We start from the raw sequence: 24,200 nt of genomic DNA on the forward strand, positions 1-24,200 counted from the left end.
TACAACTTCACAACCACTAGGGTGGCTATAATCAGACAGATAACAAGTGTTGGTGAGGATGTGGAGAAACTGGAACCTTCATACACTCCTGGTAAGAATGTAAAATGGTGCAGATGCTTTGAAAAACATTCTGGCAGCTCCTCAGAAGATTAAACACAGAGTTCCTATATGACCCGGCAATTCCACTCCTAGTTATATGCCCAAAAGAAATAACATATATCCACACAGAAACTTGAACAAAACCGTTTCTAGGAGCATTATTCATGACAGCCAAAAGGTGGAAACAACCCAAACATCCGTCAAATGGACGAATGGATAAACAAAATGTGGTATATTCACACATGGAATATTATGTGGCAATAAAAAGGAATGAAGCACTGACACCTACTACACCATGGATGAAACTTGAAAACATTATGCTAAATGAAAGAAGTCACAAAAGACCACATATTGTATAACCTCATTTATATGAATGATCAGAACAGACAAATCTATAGAGACTGAAAGTAGTTCTTGCCAGGGGCTGGGCATGCAAAGTGATTGCTGATGGGTAAGGGGTTTCTTTTTTGGGGTGATAAAGGTGGTGTAAAATTGATGGTGGTGATGGTTGCACAGCTCTGGATACACTAAAAAACCTCTGAATTACATACTTTAAATAAGTGAATTGTACAACATATGAAATATATCTCAACAAAGCTATCAATAAAAAAAACAAGGCAGAAACTTCAGCCCTGCTTCAATCGCCTTACCCCGCCTGCACAAACAACTTGGGTTCCCAGCTTTGGGTGCTAACCAGTCACAGAATCCTCACTCTCACCCCTGAAACCTCAATTTATATTCCATGAATTTGGACTCTAAAATCTAAACAGAAGCTGCACCAAGGATTACCTCTGCATTATTTAGAGGAGAGAAAATTGCAGAGCGTCATCGGGAACAGCTTAAGGAAAAGTTCAGCATCCTGAAATATTTCCCATCTATTAACAGTCATGTTTGCTATGTGCTCCCATAGTAAAAACATTTACTCCCAATCACCATAAAATGTAATAATCAATTAGGCGTGCCAAAATCACATTTAACTAGCCTTACTCCCAACTTACATATTCCCAGTATGACAAATTAAACCTTAATACTGAAGGCATATTTACCATTATACCAATGACATGCAATAAAGAAGTGCTCTTTCAAAACCTTACTGTCCAACACAGTAGCCACTGGCCACATGTGGCTACTGAACACTGGAAATGTGACTGGTCCAAACTGAGATGTGTATTAAGTGTAAAATACACACTGTATTTTAAAGACTTACTACAAAAAGCAGACTGAAAAATATTTAGCTTTGCATATTAATTACATGTTGAAATGATCTTTGAGATATATTGGTTTAAATAAAATACATACTATTAATCCCACCTGTCTCTTTTTAAACAGACTCCATGTGGCTACTAGAACATTTCAAATTACATATGCAGCTCACATGATATTTCTATTGGAAAGAGTTGCTCTAGAAAAACATTTAGAGCTTTTGAGGGGAAGGTACGTATGCATCAGAAGACAGGGCTCTGAATAACTTCTCCTATTATAGTTCCCTGTTGCCATCTCTTTTATATACTGGTCACTTTGCAGGAGTCTTTAGTATGGGTGGAAAAGCTGTAACACAAAGTCATCACCGTACTCCTCTGAGACAACACAATCATGTGGACCCTCCAACCATGCTTGCTGCAGCTGTTGCTTTCCTAAGAAGCTACAGCATGTGCCAGCCAAGAAGGAAAGTTTTAAATGACAGCAGTTAAGGATAATTTTAATTATCCAGCAGTTCTGGATAATTTCCCCCTGTGGAGCAAAAAGGCCTCAGAGCTTTAAGAATGGTTTGATTAAACCTTTGGACAAGGTATCTAGATGAAAGCAAGGGCAGAAAAAAGGATCACAGGTGATCCAGGAGGAAACCAGAACATGAGAAGCATTGAACTGAGTTTAAGGAAGACCCCTAGGGTGATCTACTTCAAGTGGGAACTCTTAAGCCATCAGTGTGAGCCCTGGATCTAATGGCAACGTAACCCCACCTGCACCTGTGGAATGTGTATTACCTGAGCGTTTGCCTTTAATCATTAGCATCGCTGGGTGTCGCACCTCCTGTGTATTGGAATATTTCTGGTGACGCATTTGTTATCCAGAGCAGTGCTGTCCAATACAGCAGCCACTAACCACACAGATGGCTACGGGGCTGTTGAACTGTGGCTAGTGTGACTGGGAAGCTCAACTTCATTTTAGTGAACTTAAATTTAAATTAACATGCGTGGGGCTTCCCTGGTGGCGCAGTGGTTGAGAATCTGCCTGCTAATGCAAGGGACACGGGTTCGAGCCCTGGTCTGGGAAGATCCCACATGCCGCGGAGCAACTAGGCCTGTGAGCCACAACTACTGAGCCTGTGCGTCTGGAGCCTGTGCCCCGCAACAAGAGAGGCCACGATAGTGAGAGGCCTGCACACCGCAATGAAGAGTGGCCCCCGCTTGCCACAACTAGAGAAAGCCCTCGCACAGAAACAAAGACCCAACACAGCCAAAAAATAATAATAATAATAATAAATTAACATGCGTGGCTAGGGCTGCTGTACTGGCCGGCAAAGGTCTAGAGCCTTGCTTCCCCAAGTGTGGTGTGCATACCAGCAGCACAAGTACCTCTGGGAGTTTGTTAGAAACACAAGGTATTTCTGACTCCATCTGGACTTCCTGAAATACATTCTGCAGTAACAGCATCTCCAGGTGATTCCTATGCACATTAACGTCTGGAAAGCACTGACCCAGAGTAGGGGGTCTTAGCTGAATACTACACTGGAGCACATAAAACTGTATAAAAAGTTAGCACATATGTGTATGTATAGGTGTATGTGTGTGTATATACATGCTTTACCCCTTTCCTTCCCCTGGAGACAATGTCCACACTTTTTCCTTAGGTTTTCCAAGGAGTTTGTGATCCAAAACAGAGAAGTTTTATCCTATAGAAATGTAGCCCCATAAAGTAGGAAAGCAGATTTCATTGAACAAAGAAAAAATTTTAAATTACCCTTTGTTATGCAGGCACACTCTTCAATTCAGGAAGGGCAGAACCTGGCCATCCACGGCTTTGAGGTTCTTCTGCTGTGTTCTCACTCCTTCACCCATGCTAACCACACAGTACATTCTCCTAGACTGTTTTTATGTTTCAAAATACCACATGTACACGCATTAGCACAGATAAGAAGTTAGTATAACATTTATATATATTCTATTTTGTATTATACACCCATACCCACACCCTGATTTTTTAGTGCAAAATTGGCCACAAAATGCAGTTTAGTGCAAATACATACCGGTTTGTGCTAATTTGTACAGCCTGGAACAACTGGTGGAGTTTTAAGTACTGACGTGCTGTTGCAGCTGCTACCAATTTTTCGGTTGATTCAGGAATCAACCAGGAAAAAAAAAATTTTTATTAGTATCATAGATGTCTAGTTGTTGTCTACAACATGTAACCATGAAGATTTGGGAATCAACCAGGTATCTTTTTAATTAGTATAATGGCAGTCTAGTTATAATCTACCACATGAAACCATGAAAACAGTTGATGGTCAGACGGTGGTTATTTAGCTTACTTTTCCATCAGTAAATAGCGCTGGTTTTATATTATAATAAAAAACACTCATCCTTTATTATTTGTCCGGCAAAAATTTAGGAAACAAAGATTTCTTTTTTCAAAGATACTTTTATGTTGAGGATGCAGCTGCCGTCAGGCTTCGTAAACCTGCCTCACGGGAATCCTGCCCCCCGCCCCACACCCCCACTTTGTTAACAAGAAGATGCTACGGCAATGATTTATTCCCAGTTGACCAAGTCCCTAGCATTAGATATGTCCCCAAGTCTCAAAATGGCTCTAAGGATCTGCCCTGAATCATTATCCTCCACTGCTGTTTAAGAGGAGACATGCACAAACTGGAAGTCAGCTAATGCAGCCAGGAAAATTACCTCGGCACAAAGAGCCACAAGTATCAATACTTCGAAAATGAAGAAAACATAAGTTTAGCCTCACTTTTTTTTTTTTTTGTAATGTAAATTTATAAATGCAGAAGTACAGAATGCACTTGCAACATGCAGAGTTAGGTTCCCTCAATAAATACTTTCTCACTAATCAGTCTGCTGAAGAATAACTTGCTAGCACTGGAAAGTACAAATAGACAAATCATACATTTCATATATTTGGCCCTGGTGGGGCAAAAGATTCTTTAGAAATTAGCCAGCTGAAAGGGTAATTTACCAGGAGGGTTCTAATCTTTTTTTAACCTCTGCAACGTGACAGACATCATTAAAATACCAGGGCTAAAATACAATTTTCCACCTTGTTTCCACTTACAGATACAAGACGAATGTCATCCATACTCCCATGGTGGAGCAGGGTGGCTCTTCTCTATCCCTTTCTTTTCCAACCAGAAAGCACGCTGGAAGGCAAGTGAGTGGTGCTACTGTTAAGAATAACCTTGATGCCAGTCTAACATGGTCAATCAGTCATACAATTGGACACGCCACCATATTATCTCACGCCCGGTCACGACACCACACACCTTTTCTGAGGATCTCTCATTCACTTAAGTTTCTCGCCTTCAGTAGGGCCAACATTCTCATTTGCATTCAGTTTAAGTATTTATTTATTAACATAACCAGTAGAACTGAGTTTTTAAAAATATTTATTATATTTCATTCTAGAAATGATGGTACAATTATGTCACACACCTTTGGAAAGGCATATTTATGTTTTCACACCAGAGCAAAGTTTTATGCATGGCCAGAACTGGAAATACCTAAGCCGTGAATAACCAAGGATAATGCTGTTGATAGGAGGAGCCCTTGTAAGTTTTCAAAAGCTTTATTCTCTATCATTTATTTTCGGGCAGATATCAATCAGTCCAGTGGAAAGAGTTCTGAACATAAAAGGCACCTAGAATAAAAATTAGACCTTAACTAACAAAAAGAGGTGCACATGTTTACATCAAGAAATAAAAAGCCCTATTGATGCAACTCTCCTGCAAGCCAATGATAATAATAAATGCAAAAGCTATTGCAACTGAAAAGTCTATAAACACTTACCTGAACCTGGTTCATGAGCTGGATAATGACAATCACTTTGTGTTTTTAAACTTGTGGATGTTTTATCACCATTTAAACAAGCATGAGTACTGTTATTTATATTCACAGGTTTTAGGGGGAAGGGTCACTCTAATTATTTATCCATAGCCAAGATATGTTTTGTTGCATTTTCTCTTAAAATGCATTGTTATGTACTCCATTCATGGATGCATTAAAAATTACTGTGTCCTTCGAAGAATGTAGCAAAACCTAAAACTGCTACTTTAAACCAAATTCCTTTAAATGATTATAAAGCCAGTAAAGCTGACGTTTTACTATGATTTAAGCACCTGAAATATATTCTAACCAACTGATATTCTCTGAGCTAGAATTAGGATCCTCAAAATTTGTACGTATGTACAAATATTGCAAATTAAGCTAATAAAAACTTGGAAAAATACAAATAGACTTTTAGTACAAAGATCCAAAATCCACATAGGGGTCTGTACTAAGAGGAACATGAACAGGAAGCCAGCAAACATGTATCTGCATTTTCTAATCTGGACACAAAGGCCTCAGCGGAGCCAGGTGGTATTCAGCTGGGTCTGGTTCTTGATGCTGGTATCCATTTTTAGCACTTCGCGAATGGCCATGGTCGCGTAGGTAGAAGGAGGGAGAGAAAAATCCATCTTCAGAGCTCTGTATTTGCCTTCTGCTAGGCAAGAAAGAACAGTCAGAAAGTAAGGCAGCTGCAGACAGACTGGGGCGAGTCACATAATCTCTATACAGATAAAAGAACTGTGCTCCTTTCTTCAGCCTACTTCCCATGGGGCCTCAGAAAATGAGGCATGGAAGTTAAGAGATCTGTGAGTGAAGGATCCAGCTGAATCCCTATAGTAATTCTACCTGGAACCTTCATAGAAAGGGCAGGTGACAGAAGAGCATAGGAGAGAAACACACGTAAAATGAAAAAAAAAAAAAATTTACAGCACAGGGTGAAAACAGACAAAGGAATGGCAACAAGAATTTGACAATGAAAAGGCATTTTAGACTCTCTTGCTGGGTTTTCACTCAACTTTGTTAACTCTCTATGGGAGTGGGGAGGATATTCAATAACCTAATATCACAACCTTCTATAATGTTCATTCATTTTCAGTGGGAAATACTGTTTTAATACTGACCTCCAACTGTAATCATAAAACTAAGATGACAAAATACAAAATAGAAATCATAGAGTGGGTTGGGAGATGGTGGTCATTATAAGATTTTTTTTTTTAAATATGTTTTTGTATGAGAAAACATTTCAAAGTTGACACAGAACTGATGGCTGAGTAAACTTACCAGAAGCAAACACTGGTGGTGGTTTCCCTTCTAGGTTGTCCACATCTGTGTTGAAGAGTGGAATTTTAGGATCATCATATGCAACGACTTCCCTTCGAAACATATAAAGCAAAGTGTGAATGTGAATTTCCATAACAGGCACTAAGTTACTCATCACCATTTGTTTAGCAAGGAAAACACACAGGCCTAGTGTAAATAATTCTAGGTGGGAGTATTCAATAACAGAATACAGCCATATTTTATATATAAATACTATATAGCAAGGTGACAGATGATGCCAGCCTATGGTAAAAATAAAAAATGTTTCCCTAGGATGGAAATTCCTTTTGTATGTAGTTGGTAAGTAGTAAACTTCACTTGGCAGAGATGCAATTGAATTAATCACAGCATCTGTACTTTCTCCAGAGCGGTTATCACCACAAACAACACCATGTTACTGTGAGAAACTGCTCTCTGGCAAGATGGAGGCCAACTCTGTCAGCCTCTTCCCACAATCCAGAGAAGAGGAGGGAAGAGGAAAAGGGAGAAAAGATGGAGAGAAGGAAGAGAGAATTTCCTGACAGTGGGCAACTAGTCCAGGCTTTAATTTTTTTAATTATCAAATAAAGCTTTACATAATACTAGGTATTAAAGTATTTTAAAATGGGTTAATACAAGTATCTTTTTCTCTCTAGAAACATGATAATTAAACAACCATATCAGTGTGGAACTCATAGCTAATTCTGAGCAAGATAACTTGAAAATCTCAGTTTTTTAGGAATAGGGAAAAAGTTCATTCTCTGCACATCTCTTCAATAATTTAGCAATGTCAGTAAGATGTAAACTTAGCCACTTTCACTATATATTTGAATTCATTTATCTCCTGATAATTTGAAAAATACCAGGTAGTAGCAGTAATGAGAATAGTATTTAATAACAACAATAACACTTTTATGCCAGGCTGTAAGCAATGAAAAATATTTATATAATGAAAAAGGTTAAAATCTAGTAGTTCAGTTCTATTTCATTCCAGACTATTACTCACCAGCTGACATTCTGAGGACGAATAATGATCTTTCGGTAGGCCCCTGATAAGGAATAATCTCTAATTTTGTGTCTCATGTTGTCAATATCAAGATTGTCCGCTGTGAGCATTTCCCTGTAGGCTTCACTAACTAATATAAAACAAAATCAGTTGGAATGCAGCATGTCAGCAAGCTACCTTGAACTATAGAGAGTAACGTAAATTCTGTCACCTTAACAAAATTAATCATCTCAATTTACAATCCAATCTGTTCTCTGGAATTAAAACGTACTGACTTACTAACTAGTACTAGGTGTCTCCAGTTTAGGTTTGGCCGATTTGTAGGTTATTTTTGCAACCAGGCACAGTATCTGGGGTTAAGGGTCCCAAGGTGGCTACAAAAGGCCATTTCATCAGAAGTTACTCAACTACAATGTATATGTACTCAGAGTTGGAAGAGACCATATACAGAGCCTCAAACTCCTTCCAGAAGAAGGTAGTTATAAATAAATGTATAAAAATAAGAGACCTGGGAACACCATCTGGCTCATCCTTGCACCTGATGTAGAAACTTTTTTGTAACACCAGAGAGAGACAGTCATCCAGCCTTTGCTTGCACATTGCCATTTATGAGGAGCTACTACTTTGCAAGGCATGCAATTATTGGAAAACTTTTTCTGTGCCAAGCTGAAATAGGTCTTCATGTGACTTCTGTCGACTGCTTTGGAACACAGATTAATTGCCTTCTTCCACATGTGTTCGTAAGTACTGGGACTTTAAGCCATGATCTCCTCTAGACCAACAAGTTCCTCTAACTGTCCCTCCTTTGATATTTCTGTACTCCCCACTGACCCCTCATCTGCCTTGGGTAACAGGCTTACGTTAATAGTAACACCAGATACTTTTTATGTAGACTACCACCAAACTGGCCTTTTCCATCTGTACACTTGATCTTTGAGCGTAAACATGAGAATTTACATTTAACCCTATTAAATGCCCTCTGCAGGTTTTTTTAAATACTTATTTTCCATATAATTAATATTAACTATTTTGGGTTATACTACTTGCAAATATGATAAGCAGATTTCTTTACTCACGTCATTTGTAAAAAACGCTGGTTAGACCAGGGTCAAGGAAAGACTCCCTCACGACCCACTCGTGAGGACAGCAGGGATCCCTAACTGAGCACTGCTGACACCAAGTGTGCCTACGTCATGAATCCATATGCCTGAACCACCACCCAGCCAATCTGTGAGCCCCTGTCTTGGCCACGAGGTCTCCACAATCGGCTCTGTCAAAGGCTATGCTGAATTTATGTTTTAACTGATACTAACTAGCCCAAACTTTCTGACCTTGAGAGGTACCAGAGAGAAGAAAAGAATGCTTTCTTTTTCTCTCTTAGAAAGAGGGCAAGTGTGGCTCCAAGCATCTCAGTGCCTTCCTTCTCTACCTCCTGGTACTGGTCTCCGGTTCCTCGCTGCACCATCTGTGCCATCCACACAGCACAGGCAGGCCACCCCTCCCTTGTCTACCGCCCTTATTCATTCTCCCTCCTCTTCTCTAGTCCTTTTCCCTCCATGAGGCCAACCTCACACAGCAGTTTGATTTGTCAACATGTAAGTGGCAGACTACCACTCAACTCTTTTATAAGTATTTGCCTTATCAAAGAGCGGTGTTAATCCTAATCATTCTGTAATTTCAAGGAATATAATGTTGATAAGTAAACTAATTCTGGGCTCTTGAGAGATAAGATGTTTTAACAGGAAAACACCTCCGACAGACCAGCCCTGGTGAGGAGTAAACTTCCAGGGTCAGTTCCACTAGGGTAGTCCCATGCTCAGGGCTGCTTTCTTTTTTTCAATTTCTGAATCCTTCAACAGTAAAAGTTCCAATTCCCCTGTCAAAATGGCATCCATGAAGGTACAGAAGTAATTCTTATCAGCCTCTGGGGAATGGGAAATAAGGGTAGGGAATGCTAAGTTTCCAGTTTATAAACTTCTGAGCCCATTGACTCTTAAAACACAATGAACAGATATTACTTAACGCGGTTTTAAAAAAAAAAAAAGGTTAAAAAAAGCAATGTTAAAGTAGAATTATCCATTCTCTTTCTCAATGACTCTTTCCAAACCCTTCCATCCTTAGTAAGAATTAGTGAATTTCAGAAATTTTAAATAACAGCAACAACAATAATGATACCAACACTATCACCATCCCCACCACCTCCACCACCTGGTTTCTTAATTTAAATCATCCATCTGAATGCATCTATTTCAGGGAGACTTTTATAAGCAAACACGGCTTACGTATGTTTGAAATGTAAACATTTTTTTCAAGTTGGATGGAAATTAAGGTTCTAAAATCATATTTAAAATACTGATTTTTTTTTTCCCTCTCTCGACTCCTGGCTGCCAGTGGCTTAATTATGTCCGACTTTAACTACCTTCCTCAGAGGGAACTTACTTTTATGCTGGGGGTAGATAACATCAAAACCAGGCAAGGGCATTACCACATCATGGATGGAGTAATTATTAACATCGTCTTTCTCAATACAGGCGGCTGTGGCTGAAAATACATACACCAATGGATAAATTAAGAAGAATTAAGAAAACAGGCAGTATTTCCACGAGCCCAACCTTCTAAAATTACACATCTAAGCAATCAGAAATGCAAGCGTGCCCAGGTTCAGTGCCCCATGAAGCTTAGAGAAATTAATTTGGAATATATGCCTTTCTGTCTTTTCTATTCTACCCGAAAAATAAATATCGTGGATTCAGAAAAAGTAGAAAACTAAAAATAATCTATTTCTCAGCTGCACCCTCACGTTTTAGGACTCCTGGCTTTTAGCTTCTTTTTCCTCATCAGACAACACTACAAAATACTATTTGGAAAGTTATCACAGATGAATGCATTTTGCTAAAAGCATAAACAATGGAGAAAAAAAACCCGTCTGTATTTAGAGGATGAAATGTGGTGGCACAGGGGACATTAAAATACACCAGATGTGATCAATATTGGGTGAGGAAAAATTAAATCAGGAAAAGATTAATTAAAATTTCTATACAGATGAAAAGCTTTAGTGCATTGACTGGGCACACCTGCAGATGAGCAGACTGTCTCCAGGAAGTAGCCGGGAAGAACATGGACTTTGGAAACAGACTTGATTTGATTCCCAGACTTCTCTCTCTTTTATTTTAAAAAAAAAATTAATGTTTATTTATTTATTTATTTTTGGCCACACTGAGCGGCACTTGGAATCTTAGTTCCCCGACCGGGGATCGAATCCATGTCCCCAGCAGTGGAAGCGCAGAGTCTTAACCACTGGCCTGTCAGGGAAGTCCCAGCCTTCTCTTTTTTTTTAACCAGCTGTGGAACCTTGGGGCAAGTGACTGAACCTCGGATGAGGAACAGAGAGAATGCTTCACAGTAATACTGTGAGCTTTAAACTAGAAGATGCACCTAAAGGGCTTACTTAGCACAAGGCCCGGCACATAGTAAGGGCTCAACAGCAGACGGGACTGTTTGCATGTCTTATGAACATTTCAGGCCCGGAGTGTGCACTAAATGTCTATGATATCACAGCCCCATGTAAAGTGCGCTCCAGTCTTGTGTTGACTTAAAGAAACTCTTTAAGACTGGCCAACAGGGCTTCCCTGGTGGTGCGGTGGTTGAGAATCTGCCTGCCAATGCAGGGGACGCGGGTTCGAGCCCTGGTCTGGGAAGATCCCACATGCCGCGGAGCAACTCGGCCTGTGAGCCACAACTACTGAGCCTGCGTGTCTGGAGCCTGTGCTTGGCAACGAGAGGCCATGATAGTGAGAGGCCCACGCACCGCGATGAAGAGTGGCCCCCGCTTGCCACAAGTAGAGAAAGCCCTCGCACAGAAACAAAGACCCAACACAGCCATACATACATACATACATACATAAATAAAAAAGAATGTAAGCAGACAAGAATAGCATTTAAAAAAAAAAAAAAAAAAAAAAAAAAGACTGGCCAACAACAGCAGGGAGGCTGACATACACCCAGAAGTGTAGAGAAGTATTAGCTAGACCCAGATTAGGGTTTGCAAAGGGATCTTAGGCAACACTTAGTCCAAATCTTATCCTAGTTGAGAAAATGGAAGCCTGGAGAGAGTCAGGTGCATATTTTCAAATCAGATGCCTATTTTTCATTACATGTAACAGATCCATACCAGTCAGTCTGAGCTTACAATGTCTTTCCATTTCAAGCTTACCAGACAGCTATCTTAACCAGCAGCCAGGCTGGATTTTAAGCACTAGTGTCAAATAACTGAACCCAAGTTTGGGTGAGCAAGGATGGTGTCTGCCCTTTTACCTCCTTTGAGAACAAGGTCCCCCGGGACAGGGTTCAGGCCGTACTCTTCGATCCTCTTGCTCACCATGTTGTTCCACACATAGCTCTGATAGCTATGAATATACATTAAGCGATTGTTTCTTGGTATCTGACGAGAGAAAAATAAAAAACAGGCAAGAGAAAAAAAAAATACATTCTGAACATTAAAAGTACTGTACTTTCCAAGACATCCCACTTGTTTAGTGGTGCCCCTAGTACAAGAAACTCGTAACTTCAATCTCCCATTTTTCTAACAGCCTACAGAAACAGTAACTGACACACAGCCACCAACGTTAGAGACGGAACCCCTCAGACTAGAGGGTGTTCATGATCAGCAGCAGCTGCAGCGGCTCCCGTTTTGCACCCACAGTTCAGACGTTCACGTGAAGAAAGCAAGTGCTTTGGAATTTATACCCTAAATCAAAGATACAGACTTCAAACTCAAGGAATTTACACCTCAATCATAGAGTTAACAGTGCTTTCTAATTCTCTGGAAGGAGAAAGCCTGTATGACTGAACTGACAACTCACTTCCTGCAGCAGGAATCCTGATTTTTTTGTACATCTGGGGGAGAGTAATCAAGACCTACAGTTAGGAGTTAAACTTTAGTCTATCTGTATTATAGTACCCAAACACCAGTAGAGGCTACACTTACCATGATGCTACCCAGTCTTGAATCACCACAGAGAAACCACACTAAAATGTAGTCATTTAGACCACTTACTGTGCAACCCTCTCTCACTGAGGCAGGTTACGGTTCTGATGCTAGAGGGTGACTAAGAAATCAACTCTATGATGAGTTCTGAATTTCTCAAATACCAAGATACTTAATTTAAACTTCCTTGTAGGTATTTTCCACACGGATGCTTTCCTCGTGCCCTGCATGTTAACAACCACTGCCCCACTGCCTGCACCCACCACCCTCCCCTATCACCACCCAGGGTCTGAGCACAGATCCCGCAGGCAACACCCCTCTCAGAGATCGCCAAAGGATCCTTATTTACCTTCTGTTCTTCCAAAATTTAGTAAAATATTTAAAGATAAAAAGTTCAGAGCATTGAGCCACCTCGAGTCAGTGCCTGACTTCACAAATTGCACTCACTATGCCAAATGCAGAGACTATATTCTTCAGTCCGTATTTTGAAAGTCCTCGGAGAAGCTGCCCTTCCACACACCTTTTGACAGGTAGTTTTCGGAGGGCAGCGGCTGGGTCTTTGGTCTTCGCCCATTCCTCCCTGCATTTAACCAAGTACCCCTTTTCAGCTGGTGGGGGGAAAAAAAGCTGTGATTAAACAATTTATCCAAAAGACAGAGTTCTATAACTTCAAACACTTCACAGAGAACACAAAACTAGAAAGTGCTATTTTTAACAGAGATACTCTGAAGAGCTTTTGGTCACCTGAGAATAACCATCAGAAAGTGAAAAGATGGGAAGGGCAGAAAGTTTACAGAACTAGATGGCTTTCAACATGCTACCATCCCAGGACTTAAAGCCAATGACTGTTCATTATCAAGCTGACTCAACATCAGACAAAACCTTGGTAGTCCTTTCTTCCTTCCCTCTCTTTTTCTACTGTATTGTCAAATTTAATGGGTTACTTTCCCTAAAATTAGACAACCTTATCTCTTTTAACTTGCAAATGAATAATTATCCAAAGTGGGCATAATTATTTTGCTGATTTGTAAAGTAGTACTTAAATCCTTTTCCATACAGTATGACATTAGAGTTTTTAATGAACTCTTCAAACTTAAAAATCCTCAGTGTGTTTTTGTCAAGTTTTTATACTGTATTACATTTTGCTTTAACAAATTAACCACCAGTGAAATCTGTTTGGATTCCTGTATGTTCAGAGATTTAATACTGCATGGAGAAAAGGAAATGAATGTATTCATTTATGAATTAATAAATTAGATGAGCTAAAGACCTGAAAATAAGATATAAATTATAAATCTCAAATATATACATAAAACTTGTGTAAAAAAAGACATAAACTATACTTTTTACTTTAAAAACAGTTTTAAAAGTTCTGAAATAATGACCCCAATTTGTACCTATACTTCAAAGCAATTCCATGAATATCTAGTCATATATTCTTTCTTTTTTTCTTAAGATGATTTTTATTCTCACCTCCAGAACGGGGTTTCAATATTAAATCCATGACTTCAGCCCAGGAATTTTGTAGTATAGCTCTAAAATTAAACAGAATTTATTTTACTTAATTTTGCATTAAGGTGAATTTTATGTGCCCAAGCCTGTGGAGTAACAAACCATATTAACTTTATATATTTTATTAAACTTAAAATAAGCAGAAAAATATAATAACATAGATTTCAAATGTAAATGTCAGAAGAACTTGAGAAGAAAATTAAAAATACAATGTTTACTCATAACATTTAAAATCATTTCAGTTTTAGAAAGCTGTTATAGTATAAATACTACCTAGTCATGCTTTAAGCTGTTATACATGGTATTATCTGTATAAATCAAAGTTGTCTTTATATACTAAAACTTATTTGAAACTTCTCAAAAAAAGTCTCCCGTGTTAAATACTTTCTTGCCTAGATAAACAGAATAAATACAATTTATCCTTCTCTATTATTCTTGCCAAAATGGAAGTATCTTTACATTTGCTGATTATAAGTTATACACGCTTCTTTAAAATTAAACAGTACATAAGAAAGGTTACCTGGTATCTAACCTTTAAAAAATAAACACTCTTAACACTTCAGAGTGTAGTTTTCAAGACTTGCTTGATCTTTAAGTGTACGCAGTTTTTTCTTTAACTTTTATTATACTCTCTTATCACACAGAGGTTGTATTTCGTGTATCATATCTGAACATTTTTTTTTTAACCCAGATTCTTTTTTTTTTTTTTTTATAAATTTGTTTATTTTTTAAATTTTATTTTTGGCTGCATACGGTATTTGTTTTTCTCTTTTTGGCTGCGTTTGGTCTTTGTTGCTGCACTTGGGCTTTCTTTAGTTGCAGCGAGCGGGGGCTACTCCTCGTTGCAGTGCATGGGCTTCTCATTGCGGTGGCTTCTCCTGCTGCAGAGCACGGGCTGTAGGCATGCAGGCTCAGTAGTTGTGGCGTGCAGGCTCAGTAGTTGTGGCGTGCAGGCTCAGTAGTTGTGGCATGCAGGCTCAGTAGTTGTGGCGCACGGGCTTCGTTGCTCCGCGGCATGTGGGATCCTCCCGGACCAGGGCTCAAACCCGTGTCTCCTGCATTGGCAGGCGGATTCTTAACCACTGTGCCACCAGGGAAGCCCCTGAACATTTTTTCTAGTTAAGATTTCTGCTCTTGGAGTCATACTTAGAAAGGCCTTCCCTACCATAAGAAAATAAAAATCCCTTCTATTAATTTTTCTGTTTTTCTACTTAACTAGGGTTTTTATTTTTCATGTTTAAGTTAATCTATATGAGATATTTCTGTGTATTAAATTATATAAAATGCTGTTTTATCTACTGATGAGATCATATGGATATTTAACCTACTAATGCAATGAATTAGATTAATAGATATCCCACTGCTGGCCATCCTTGAAGTCCTGGAACAAGCCATGCTCTATCAGTCTTTAAATATACTCCTGAGTGACACATTATTCAGCTGGCTAGGCCGTCAGTAACATTTCCAAAAAGAGTACAGTATTAATTCAAGACTAGGCACTAGTGTGCCAGATTTCATGGAAAAAGATTTCTGTGCTCAAAAACCTTTATCTGGCTGGCCACTTGATTTTGTAAATAGTTTTATTGGAAAACATCCGTGATCCTTAATTTATGTACTATTTCTGGCCGCTTTCACACTAACAGCAGTGCTGAGTAGCTGCTACACACACTTCACAGCCCACAAAGCCTAAACATTTATCTTTACAGAGAAAGTCTGCCAACATCTGGTGGAATATATTAAAATTTCTTAACTACAGGACTTAACACTTTTAAGATACTACCACACACGTGAAGGTTCAGTATATATCACCATATTAAAGATGGATATATTTGGTCTATAACAAGCCATCCTATCTGGCTCACCACACATTAAAATGTTTTCTACCTTTCTGACATTATCTTTCCTTCTTCCACCTTCTTTTTTTATTTTTTTACATTTTTAAAAAATAAATTTATTTTATTTATTTATTATTTTTGGCTGTGTTGGGTCTTCGTTGCTGCACACGGGCTTTCTCAGTTGCGGCAAGCGGGGGCTACTATTCTTTGTGGTGCATGGGCTTCTCATTGCGGTGGCTTCTCTTGTTGTGGAGCACGGGCTCTAGAGTGCAGGCTCAGTAGTTGTGGCGCACAGGCTTAGTTGCTCCGCGGCATGTGGGATCCTCCCGGACCAGAGCTCGAACCCAAGTCCCCTGCATTGGCAGGTGGACTCCTAACCACTGCGCCACCAGGGAAGCCCGGCAGGTGGATTCTTAACCACTATACCACCAAGGAAGTCCCCCATCCATATCATTTATTGTCTGTCTTTCTGATTTTAGCCATTGTACTGGGTATGTAGTAGTATCTCATTGCGGTTTTGAACTGCTTTTTCCCAGTGATTAGTGATTCCTTAGTGATGTCAAGCATCTTTTTATGTGCTTATTGGCCATTAGTCTATGTTCTATGGAGAAATGTCTACTCAGATTCTTTGACCATTTTTAGGTTATTTGTCTTTTTGTTTCTGAGTCGTAATAGTTCTTTAAATATTTTGGATTCAAGTCACTCTTCCACCTTTAAACTATAAACTGAGGGTTTTTTCTTTAGGTGGTCCTGTGGTGGTAACAGTGGGCTACTCTGAAGCTAGGAAACATTCTTGTGTCATAAAAATTGTTGGTTAGGAATTCTGAATGGATTATATACTGACTTTATATACTTGGGCATGTTAATGCAATTTTGGTCCTGAATAAATCTGATGTCATTTTCATTAGCTATTTTACATTATCTTTGGAGTGCAAAATTTACAGGGTCCCATGGCTGCTGTTCTGCCGAATTAGCTACAAAGTCAAAGGGTGATACAGCCTTCTCTTAAATATTCTGTCGCACAGGACAATTAGCATCTTCATTATCAATGTCCTCTGAACATTAGCAAGACTGAAAATATTATCTTTTATTATCTAATAATAGTGATTATTATTTATTACAGTTTTCTTCCTGGCAACAATTTTTTTCTCTGGTTAGTATGTTCTAATTTTAATATATTACTTTCCATTTATTGAGCACTTCCTATCTGCTAGGCATAGAAACAGGTATTGCATAGACTTCATCTTACTTCATTTTCACCACCCCTGTGAGGTTGGTGTTATCCTTTCCATTTCACAGATGACTAATGTGAGGCTCAGAACTGAAATCTGACTTCAATGCCTGCGGGGTTTTGTTTTGTTTTGCTTTTTTTTTTTTTTTGGCTGAACCCCAAGGCTTGCGGGATCTTAGTTCTCCGACCAGGGACTGAACCCAGGCCCTAGGCAGTGAAAGCGCACAGTCCTAACCACTGGACCGCCAGGGAATTCCCCCCTTCTGCCTGAGCTTTTAACCCTCACAACACTGCCTCAAAGAGGTAGAGGAAATACTACATGATATTTTTCATTTTGTGCTCTTAAAGATGCATGAACAAATGCAACTTCATGGAGTCAGCTGCTGAACCATGGACTGATTCAAGAAGAGCCCCTCTATTCTCAGGACTGCACCTGACCAACTAGTGAGCTTGGGCAGGCTCTCTAAGCCGAGATTTCATCTTTGCTAAAATAAAGGGTTTGAAGCACCAGGAAGAACATGAACTAAATAACCTCTCAGATCACTTCCAACTCAGATTTCCACAGTTCTAACTGCCACGTGAATAATTATTTAGGTAACACAGTCTCTGCTGGACAGCAGGATAGCATAAGTAAGTTTATAAACCCAAGTATTTATTGATGGGATTCCCACCTTAGCTCGCCCTAGAGGGATTTCCTGTTATCTCAAAGCTAATCAGAGAGTTCTTAAAATAAATTTTACTTGCTAATTGCATCCTATACCACTTTCTTTAAAGGATGGGGGAAGGGCAGGTACAAGTTTAAGAAACTAGGAAGCACTTGTTAACAGAGATCATAAACTACACCATCTCCTTCAGGCTACTTTGGGTCTGAGTTACCCAACTGCTACTGTTGGGTCACTTACTGAGCCAAAATTTACCTGTAAAAAAGAAAATAAAACAGAATCCCTGGATGGGCTATCAGGGGAGAGAGAAAAACTTTACTTTTCAAGTTATATCTTTTTGAACTCTGATTTATTTTTTCACCTTGTGCATGTATTATCATAAAACAGAACAAAACTTAGGAGGCGGCTGTGGATCAGCTGGTCATCCAAAAGGATGAGACACACTGCTTCGTTTGGCCCAGATTTCCATTTTTTCTAGGAAATCTAGAAATAATTAAAAACAACACCAACAAAAAACATCCTGCTTCTTTTTTTAAAGGAGAGAGCTCTTTTACACGAAAGTTAAGAAATTAAATACAAACCTTCCAACTTGATATGTGGGGACAGCTGTGGTTCCAAACCTTTGCATTCCATAGTAGTTAATAAATCCAATCTCCTTGAGAGAGTTCATGGCTTGTTCCACTTGGTCGTCAGTTCCAGTAATATTTCTGTAGGGGCCCAAATTACCCAGAGAAAAAAATTTACAGGCAAACACATTCAGGGATGCATATCACAAGTGACATGGCTTGGCTTCTGTGCCTTTCCCTTGCCCCCTGCAGCTTTCTCTCTACCTCTTGAGGACGCTGTCTTTTTAAAAAATTGTGACATATACACAACACTAAATTTACCTTTTTAGCCATTTCTAAGTATGCAATACAGCAGCATTAAGTACCTTCACAATGCTGTGCAACCTTTACCACTATCTACTTCCTGAACTTTTTCATCTTCTCAAATGGAAACTCCGAATCTATTAAACAGTAACTCTCCATCTCCCCGCCCGCACCTTATACCCCAGGTAACTTTTATTCTACGTCCTACGTCTATGAATTTGCCTATTCTAGGTACCGAATATAAGTGGAATCATAGGCCGTCTTTTGTATTTCAAGGAGATGGCTTCTTTCCAAAGGTGGTGCTGAGTTTTTAGAGGGGTGGGTGTGTTGGTACAAACACTGCAGCTGTGTTTGCTCTCCCAGCCTCATCAGGCCCCACCCCGCCTTCCCGGGCTGCCACGGGCATCAGCACCAGCTCACTGGGATTAACGACTGTTCTGAACAGACTCAAGGTGACATGGCAAGACCCTCTCCGGTCTGCATTCATACCCGCAGCTCTTTACCTGAGGACAACAGTGAAGTGATTCCCTTGAAGCTCTCCCAATTTCAGAGGGTTTTTCTGATAGCTGAAATTCCCTAGCTTAAAGTTCATCAAGCACTTATTCAAGTGGGCAAGTCTTTGCGCAGTTATTCTAAAAAATACGAAATAAAAAAAGGAACAGAAAGAGGGTCATGAGCTATCGCCTGGCTGAAATGGTCTAGGACACTTTATTACAGAAAACTGCAGCTTGAAATCAGACTACACACTATGACGATGGAAAAGAAAGGCACCGCAGCTGGTGGGGTAAGCCTACCTTTCATTTGCCTCTGGAATGTTCCTCCAGCATGAGGACACCTGTTCCTATTGGAATGATGTAACCTGGGCCATCTTTATATTCTTAGAGCCTTATGTTACTTACATACTGATAATGGAACAGTATCATCTGTGAAATTTTCTAGTTTTTGTGAGGGGAGAGGGGCGAGAAAGGGAGTAGAGAGCAATCCCTACAGGTAAAAAGATAGTTATTAAGCATTAAAAAAGTCATATTTTCATTTTTGTCCCTCAGAAAAATACTGTAAACTCACTACAGAAAACTTGGAAAAATACAGAAAGGTACAGAGTAAGAAAAAAAAAATTCAGTTTCATCACCTGAAAAAAAAATCTGTTAATATCTAACTTTGAATTTCCTCCCATTCTTTCTTTCTTAAACTCATGTCAGATATATTTATATATTTATCTTTATCTGACTATATATATGTAGTCAGAATCCTACCATAATCTGTACCCTCCTGCTATAATTTAAATGGCATTATAAAATTTTCATGAAAAACTTCTTAACTTCTTTAATAGTAATACACATAGAAAAAGAAATACAGTACTAAAAGGCCTCTGTTCTATCTCTATCCCTCAATACCCCTCCCCACTGGCAGCCAACATTAAAAGTTTCTTGTCTATTCTTCTAGTAACATTTTCTGTACACATAGATACACCTATTGTCTTCTCTCTTTTTGGAATTTCTTTGTAAGCTTTTAATACATATGTTATACATACAGAAAAGTACGCAGATCGTAAGTGTTCTGCTTCACGGAGTTTCACAAAGTGAACACAACCATGTAACTAGCACCCAGATCTTCCCTTTTAAAAAACAATTTTTGTTACATTATCAATTGTTCAGTATCTTGCTTATATTCACTGAAAAAATGCATATTAGAGACGTGCCTTATCCATACAGCCCTTCTGGAGCTGCCTCACTCCGTGTACAGCTTCAAAGAATGGCTGCAGTGCTGCCTGGAGCCTTTCTCTGACCCTTAGTCCCCTGTGATGGGCATTTAAATTGCTACCCATCTTCTGCTATTACAATTCATTCTATAACACATTCCCTCGTATAGACTTCTTAGTGCATCTACAGAGGTGAATGATTCGGATTAAGCCCCTAGAATTAGAAGGCAGGGATTTTAAATTTTAACCCCTATTGCCCTCCAAAAAAGTTACACCAATTCACACTCACACCATTAATATGTAAGTGCCTACTTCTTCATGCCTGTGTCTCCTCACACAGCATGTTATAAACCTTTTTGAGCTCTGTCAGGCTGATAAGTTAAAAACGCTATCTTGGGGCTTCCCTAGTGGCGCAGTCGTTAAGAATCCGCCTGTCGGGGCTTCCCTGGTGGCGCAGTGGTTGAGAATCTGCCTGCCAATGCAGGGGACACGGGTTCGAGCCCTGGTCTGGGAAGATCCCACATGCCACGGAGCAACTGGGTCCGTGAGCCACAATTACTAAGCCTGCGCGTCTGGAGCCTGTGCTCCACAACAAGAGAGGCCGCGATGGTGAGAGGCCCGCGCACCGCGATGAAGAGTGGTCCCCACTTGCCGCAACTAGAGAAAGCCCTCGCACAGAAACGAAGACCCAACACAGCCAAAAATAAATAAATAAATAAATAAATATTTAAAAAAAAAAAAGAATCCGCCTGTCAATGCAGGGGACACAGGTTCGAGCCCTGGTCTGGGAAGATCCCACATGCCGCGGAGCAACTAAGCCTGTGAGCCACAACTACTGAGCCTGCTCTCTAGAGCCCGGGAACCACAACTACTGAGCCCACGTGCCACAACTACTGAAGCCCGCGCACCATGACGAAGAGTAGCCCCCCGCTCACCGCAACCAGAGAAAGCCCGCGCAGCAACGAAGACCCAACGCAGCCAAAAATAAATAAATAAATTTATTTTTAAAAAATACTATTTTGATTTTTATCTGAATGCTTCTTACTATGAGAGAAACTAAACATTTCTTCATTATCTTGACTGTGAAGTACCTGTTCGTCCTATTACTTATTTTTCTGTTGGACTGTTAATATTCTTCTGTTTTCATATATTAAGGAAATCTACCCTTTACCACATAGCTTACAAATATTATCTCCCATTTTGTGAGTTTATTCATAATATTTTACACTTAAGAAAATTTCCCAACTTCATGTTAAAAAAAAATCAAACTGGAGAAAATTGGCAACACTATAACAACCAGTCTTATACCTCACCTGTAGATTTACCAATTGCTAACAATTTCCCAGATTTACTTTACATATATTTCTAGATATATGAACACCCACACATTACACATACGCGCATACATACACACATGCAGGTAAAACCTATGTATTTTTCTAAACCATGTGAGAGTGAGCTGCGGACCTAGGGACACCTCACCCCTAAAGTGACTGCAGTGTGTGTCTCCTAAGCACAGCGGAGTCTCCCGCGTTTCTAACCACCGGTCACCCTCACGAAGCCTATGTGAATTCAAGGCCACTGATGAGCAGTCCACATCCAAATTCACCCAATTCCCCCAATAACATCACTTAGATTTTTTTTAAAACCTCCTTAAATTCAGGATCTAATCAAGAACCAGGACAATCATTGTTTCCTCACAGTAAGAGGCCCACATTTTGGTGGGAATAACACGTAGGTGATGCTGTGGCTTTTTCAGTGTATCGCAGCGAAACGGTACCTCTCTCTCCTTTCCCTTTTTTAGTTGGTAAGCTGTGGGGTGACATTTTAAAAATTCTGTAACTATCCTGTTCCCCCATAGTCTTTCATCCAACTGTTTAGGTACCCGAGGATAATTTTTTATTATTATTTTTTCGCTGTGCAGCATGTGGGATCCCAGCTCCCGGCCCAGGGATGGAACACGCACTGCCTGCATTGGAGGCACAGAGTCTTAACCACTGGACCACCAGGGAAGGCCCCCAAGGGTAATTGTTGGCTGAGGCAAATATTACTGTGTTGACTGCGAAAGACTGTTTTTCTATACCCACCATTCCTCCTATATTAGTTGGCATTCTTCTACAAATAGGACTGTACAGTAAAAAATTTTTTTCTCATTTTCCCATTTATTAGATAATATTGAGCAGAGTTTTCTGTGCTATACAGTAGGTCCTAGTTGGTTATCTTTTTTTTTTAAATTTTTATTTTGACCTTTTTTAAAATTTTTATTTATTTATTTATTTTTGGCTGTGTTGGGTCTTCATTGTTGCGTGTGGGCTTTCTCTAGTTGCAGAGAGTGGGGACTACTCTTTGTTGCAGTGCGTGGGCTTCTCACTGTGGTGGCTTCTCTTGTTGCGGAGCATGGGCTCTAGAGCACAGGCTCAGTAGTAGTGGTGCACGGGCTTAGTTGCTCCGCGGCATGTGGGATCTCCCCGGACCAGGGCTTGAACCCGTGTCCCCTGCATTGGCAGGTGGACTCCCAACCACTACGCCACCAGGGAAGCCCCAGAGATTATTTTTTTAAAATAGTATCCCCAGGTATAAGTAGAGTACTTTTGCAGTTGTTGTTGTTTTTTATGAATTTATTCATTTATTTATTTTTTGGCTGCGTTGGGTCCTCGTTGCTGCGCACAGGCCTTCTCCAGTTGCGGCGAGCGGGGCTACTCTTGGTTGCGGTGGCCTCTACTGTCACGCAGCATGGGCTCTAGGCGCGCGGGCTTCAGTAGTCGTGGCACGCGGGCTCAGTAGTCGTGGCGCACGGGCCTAGCCGCTCCGCGGCATGTGGGATCCTCCCGGACCAAGGCTCAAACCCGTGTCCCCTGCATTGGCAGGCGCACTCCTAACCATTGAACCACCAGGGAAGCCCCAGTTGTTGTTGTTTTAGAGTAAAAAGGGTACTTTTCTTTTTGTTTCCTTCTGGCCAACAGTAGTGACGTACTTCTCGTCATGTCTCATTTACAGCAGTGCTGGCCTCCATGCAGTCCCTAACACACTCATCTTTTTTTTTTTTTTTTTTTAAAACGTCTTTATTGGAGTATAATTGCTTTACAATGGTGTGTTAGTTTCTGCTTTATAACAAAGTGAATCAGTTATACATATACATATGTTCCCATATCTCTTCCCTCTTGCATCTCCCTCCCTCCCACCCTCCCTATCCCACCCCTCCAGGTGGTCATAAAGCACCGAGCTGATCTCCCTGTGCTATGCAGCTGCTTCCCACTAGCTATCTATTTTACATTTGGTAGTGTATATATGTCCATGCCACTCTCTCACCCTGTCACATCTCACCCCTCCCCCTCCCCATATCCTCAAGTCCATTCTCTAGTAGGTCTGTGTCTTTATTCCCGTCTTGCCACTAGGTTCTTCATGACCTTTTTTTTTTTTCCCTTAGATTCCATATATATGTGTTAGCATATGGTATTTGTTTTTCTCTTTCTGACTTACTTCACTCTGTATGACAGACTCTAGGTCCACCCACCTCACTACGAATACCTCCATTTCATTTCTCTTTATGGCTGAGTAATATTCCATTGTATATATGTGCCACATCTTCTTTATCCATTCATCTGGTGATGGACACTTAGGTTGCTTCCATGTCCTGGCTATTGTAAATAGAGCTGCAATGAACATTGTGGTACACGACTCTTTCTGAATTATGGTTTTCTCAGGGTATATGCCCAGTAGTGGGATTGCTGGGTCGTATGGTAGTTCTATTTTTTTAAGGAACCTCCATACTGTTCTCCATAGTGGCTGTATCAATTTACATTCCCACCAACAGTGCAAGAGGGTTCCCTTTTCTCCATACCCTCTCCAGCATTTATTGTTTCTAGATTTTTTGATGATGGCCATTCTGACCGGTGTAACACACTAATCTTGACTACTGGTCTTTTAAAGTCTACAATGGTTGTGGC

General features: G+C 40.0%; 1 protein-coding gene across 4 annotated transcripts in view; it reads right to left on the reverse strand.

Moving 5' to 3' along the window:
* Positions 1-4,743: 4,743 nt before the first annotated feature.
* The window catches only part of PUS7 (pseudouridine synthase 7), a 55,433-nt gene continuing 35,976 nt past the window's right edge, over positions 4,744-24,200 (reverse strand). Inside the window, exons 8-16 of one of the 4 annotated variants that reach the window (XM_059934144.1) lie at positions 19,058-19,186; positions 18,267-18,392; positions 13,919-13,980; positions 12,893-13,053; positions 11,773-11,899; positions 9,898-9,999; positions 7,459-7,588; positions 6,435-6,526; positions 4,744-5,805 (exon numbers count right to left, since the gene is read on the reverse strand). In XM_059934144.1, coding sequence (XP_059790127.1) covers positions 5,669-5,805; positions 6,435-6,526; positions 7,459-7,588; positions 9,898-9,999; positions 11,773-11,899; positions 12,893-13,053; positions 13,919-13,980; positions 18,267-18,392; positions 19,058-19,186 — 1,066 coding nt within the window. In that variant the 3' untranslated portion in view covers positions 4,744-5,668. Of the gene's footprint in view, positions 5,809-6,434; positions 6,527-7,458; positions 7,589-9,897; positions 10,000-11,772; positions 11,900-12,892; positions 13,054-13,918; positions 13,981-18,266; positions 18,393-19,057; positions 19,187-24,200 lie in introns of all 4 variants that reach the window. The other 3 variants (XM_059934143.1, XM_059934145.1, XM_059934146.1) reach the window with 3 other exon arrangements.

This window comes from Balaenoptera ricei, chromosome 9, assembly GCF_028023285.1.
Source record: "Balaenoptera ricei isolate mBalRic1 chromosome 9, mBalRic1.hap2, whole genome shotgun sequence".
Classification (NCBI taxonomy): domain Eukaryota; kingdom Metazoa; phylum Chordata; class Mammalia; order Artiodactyla; family Balaenopteridae; genus Balaenoptera; species Balaenoptera ricei.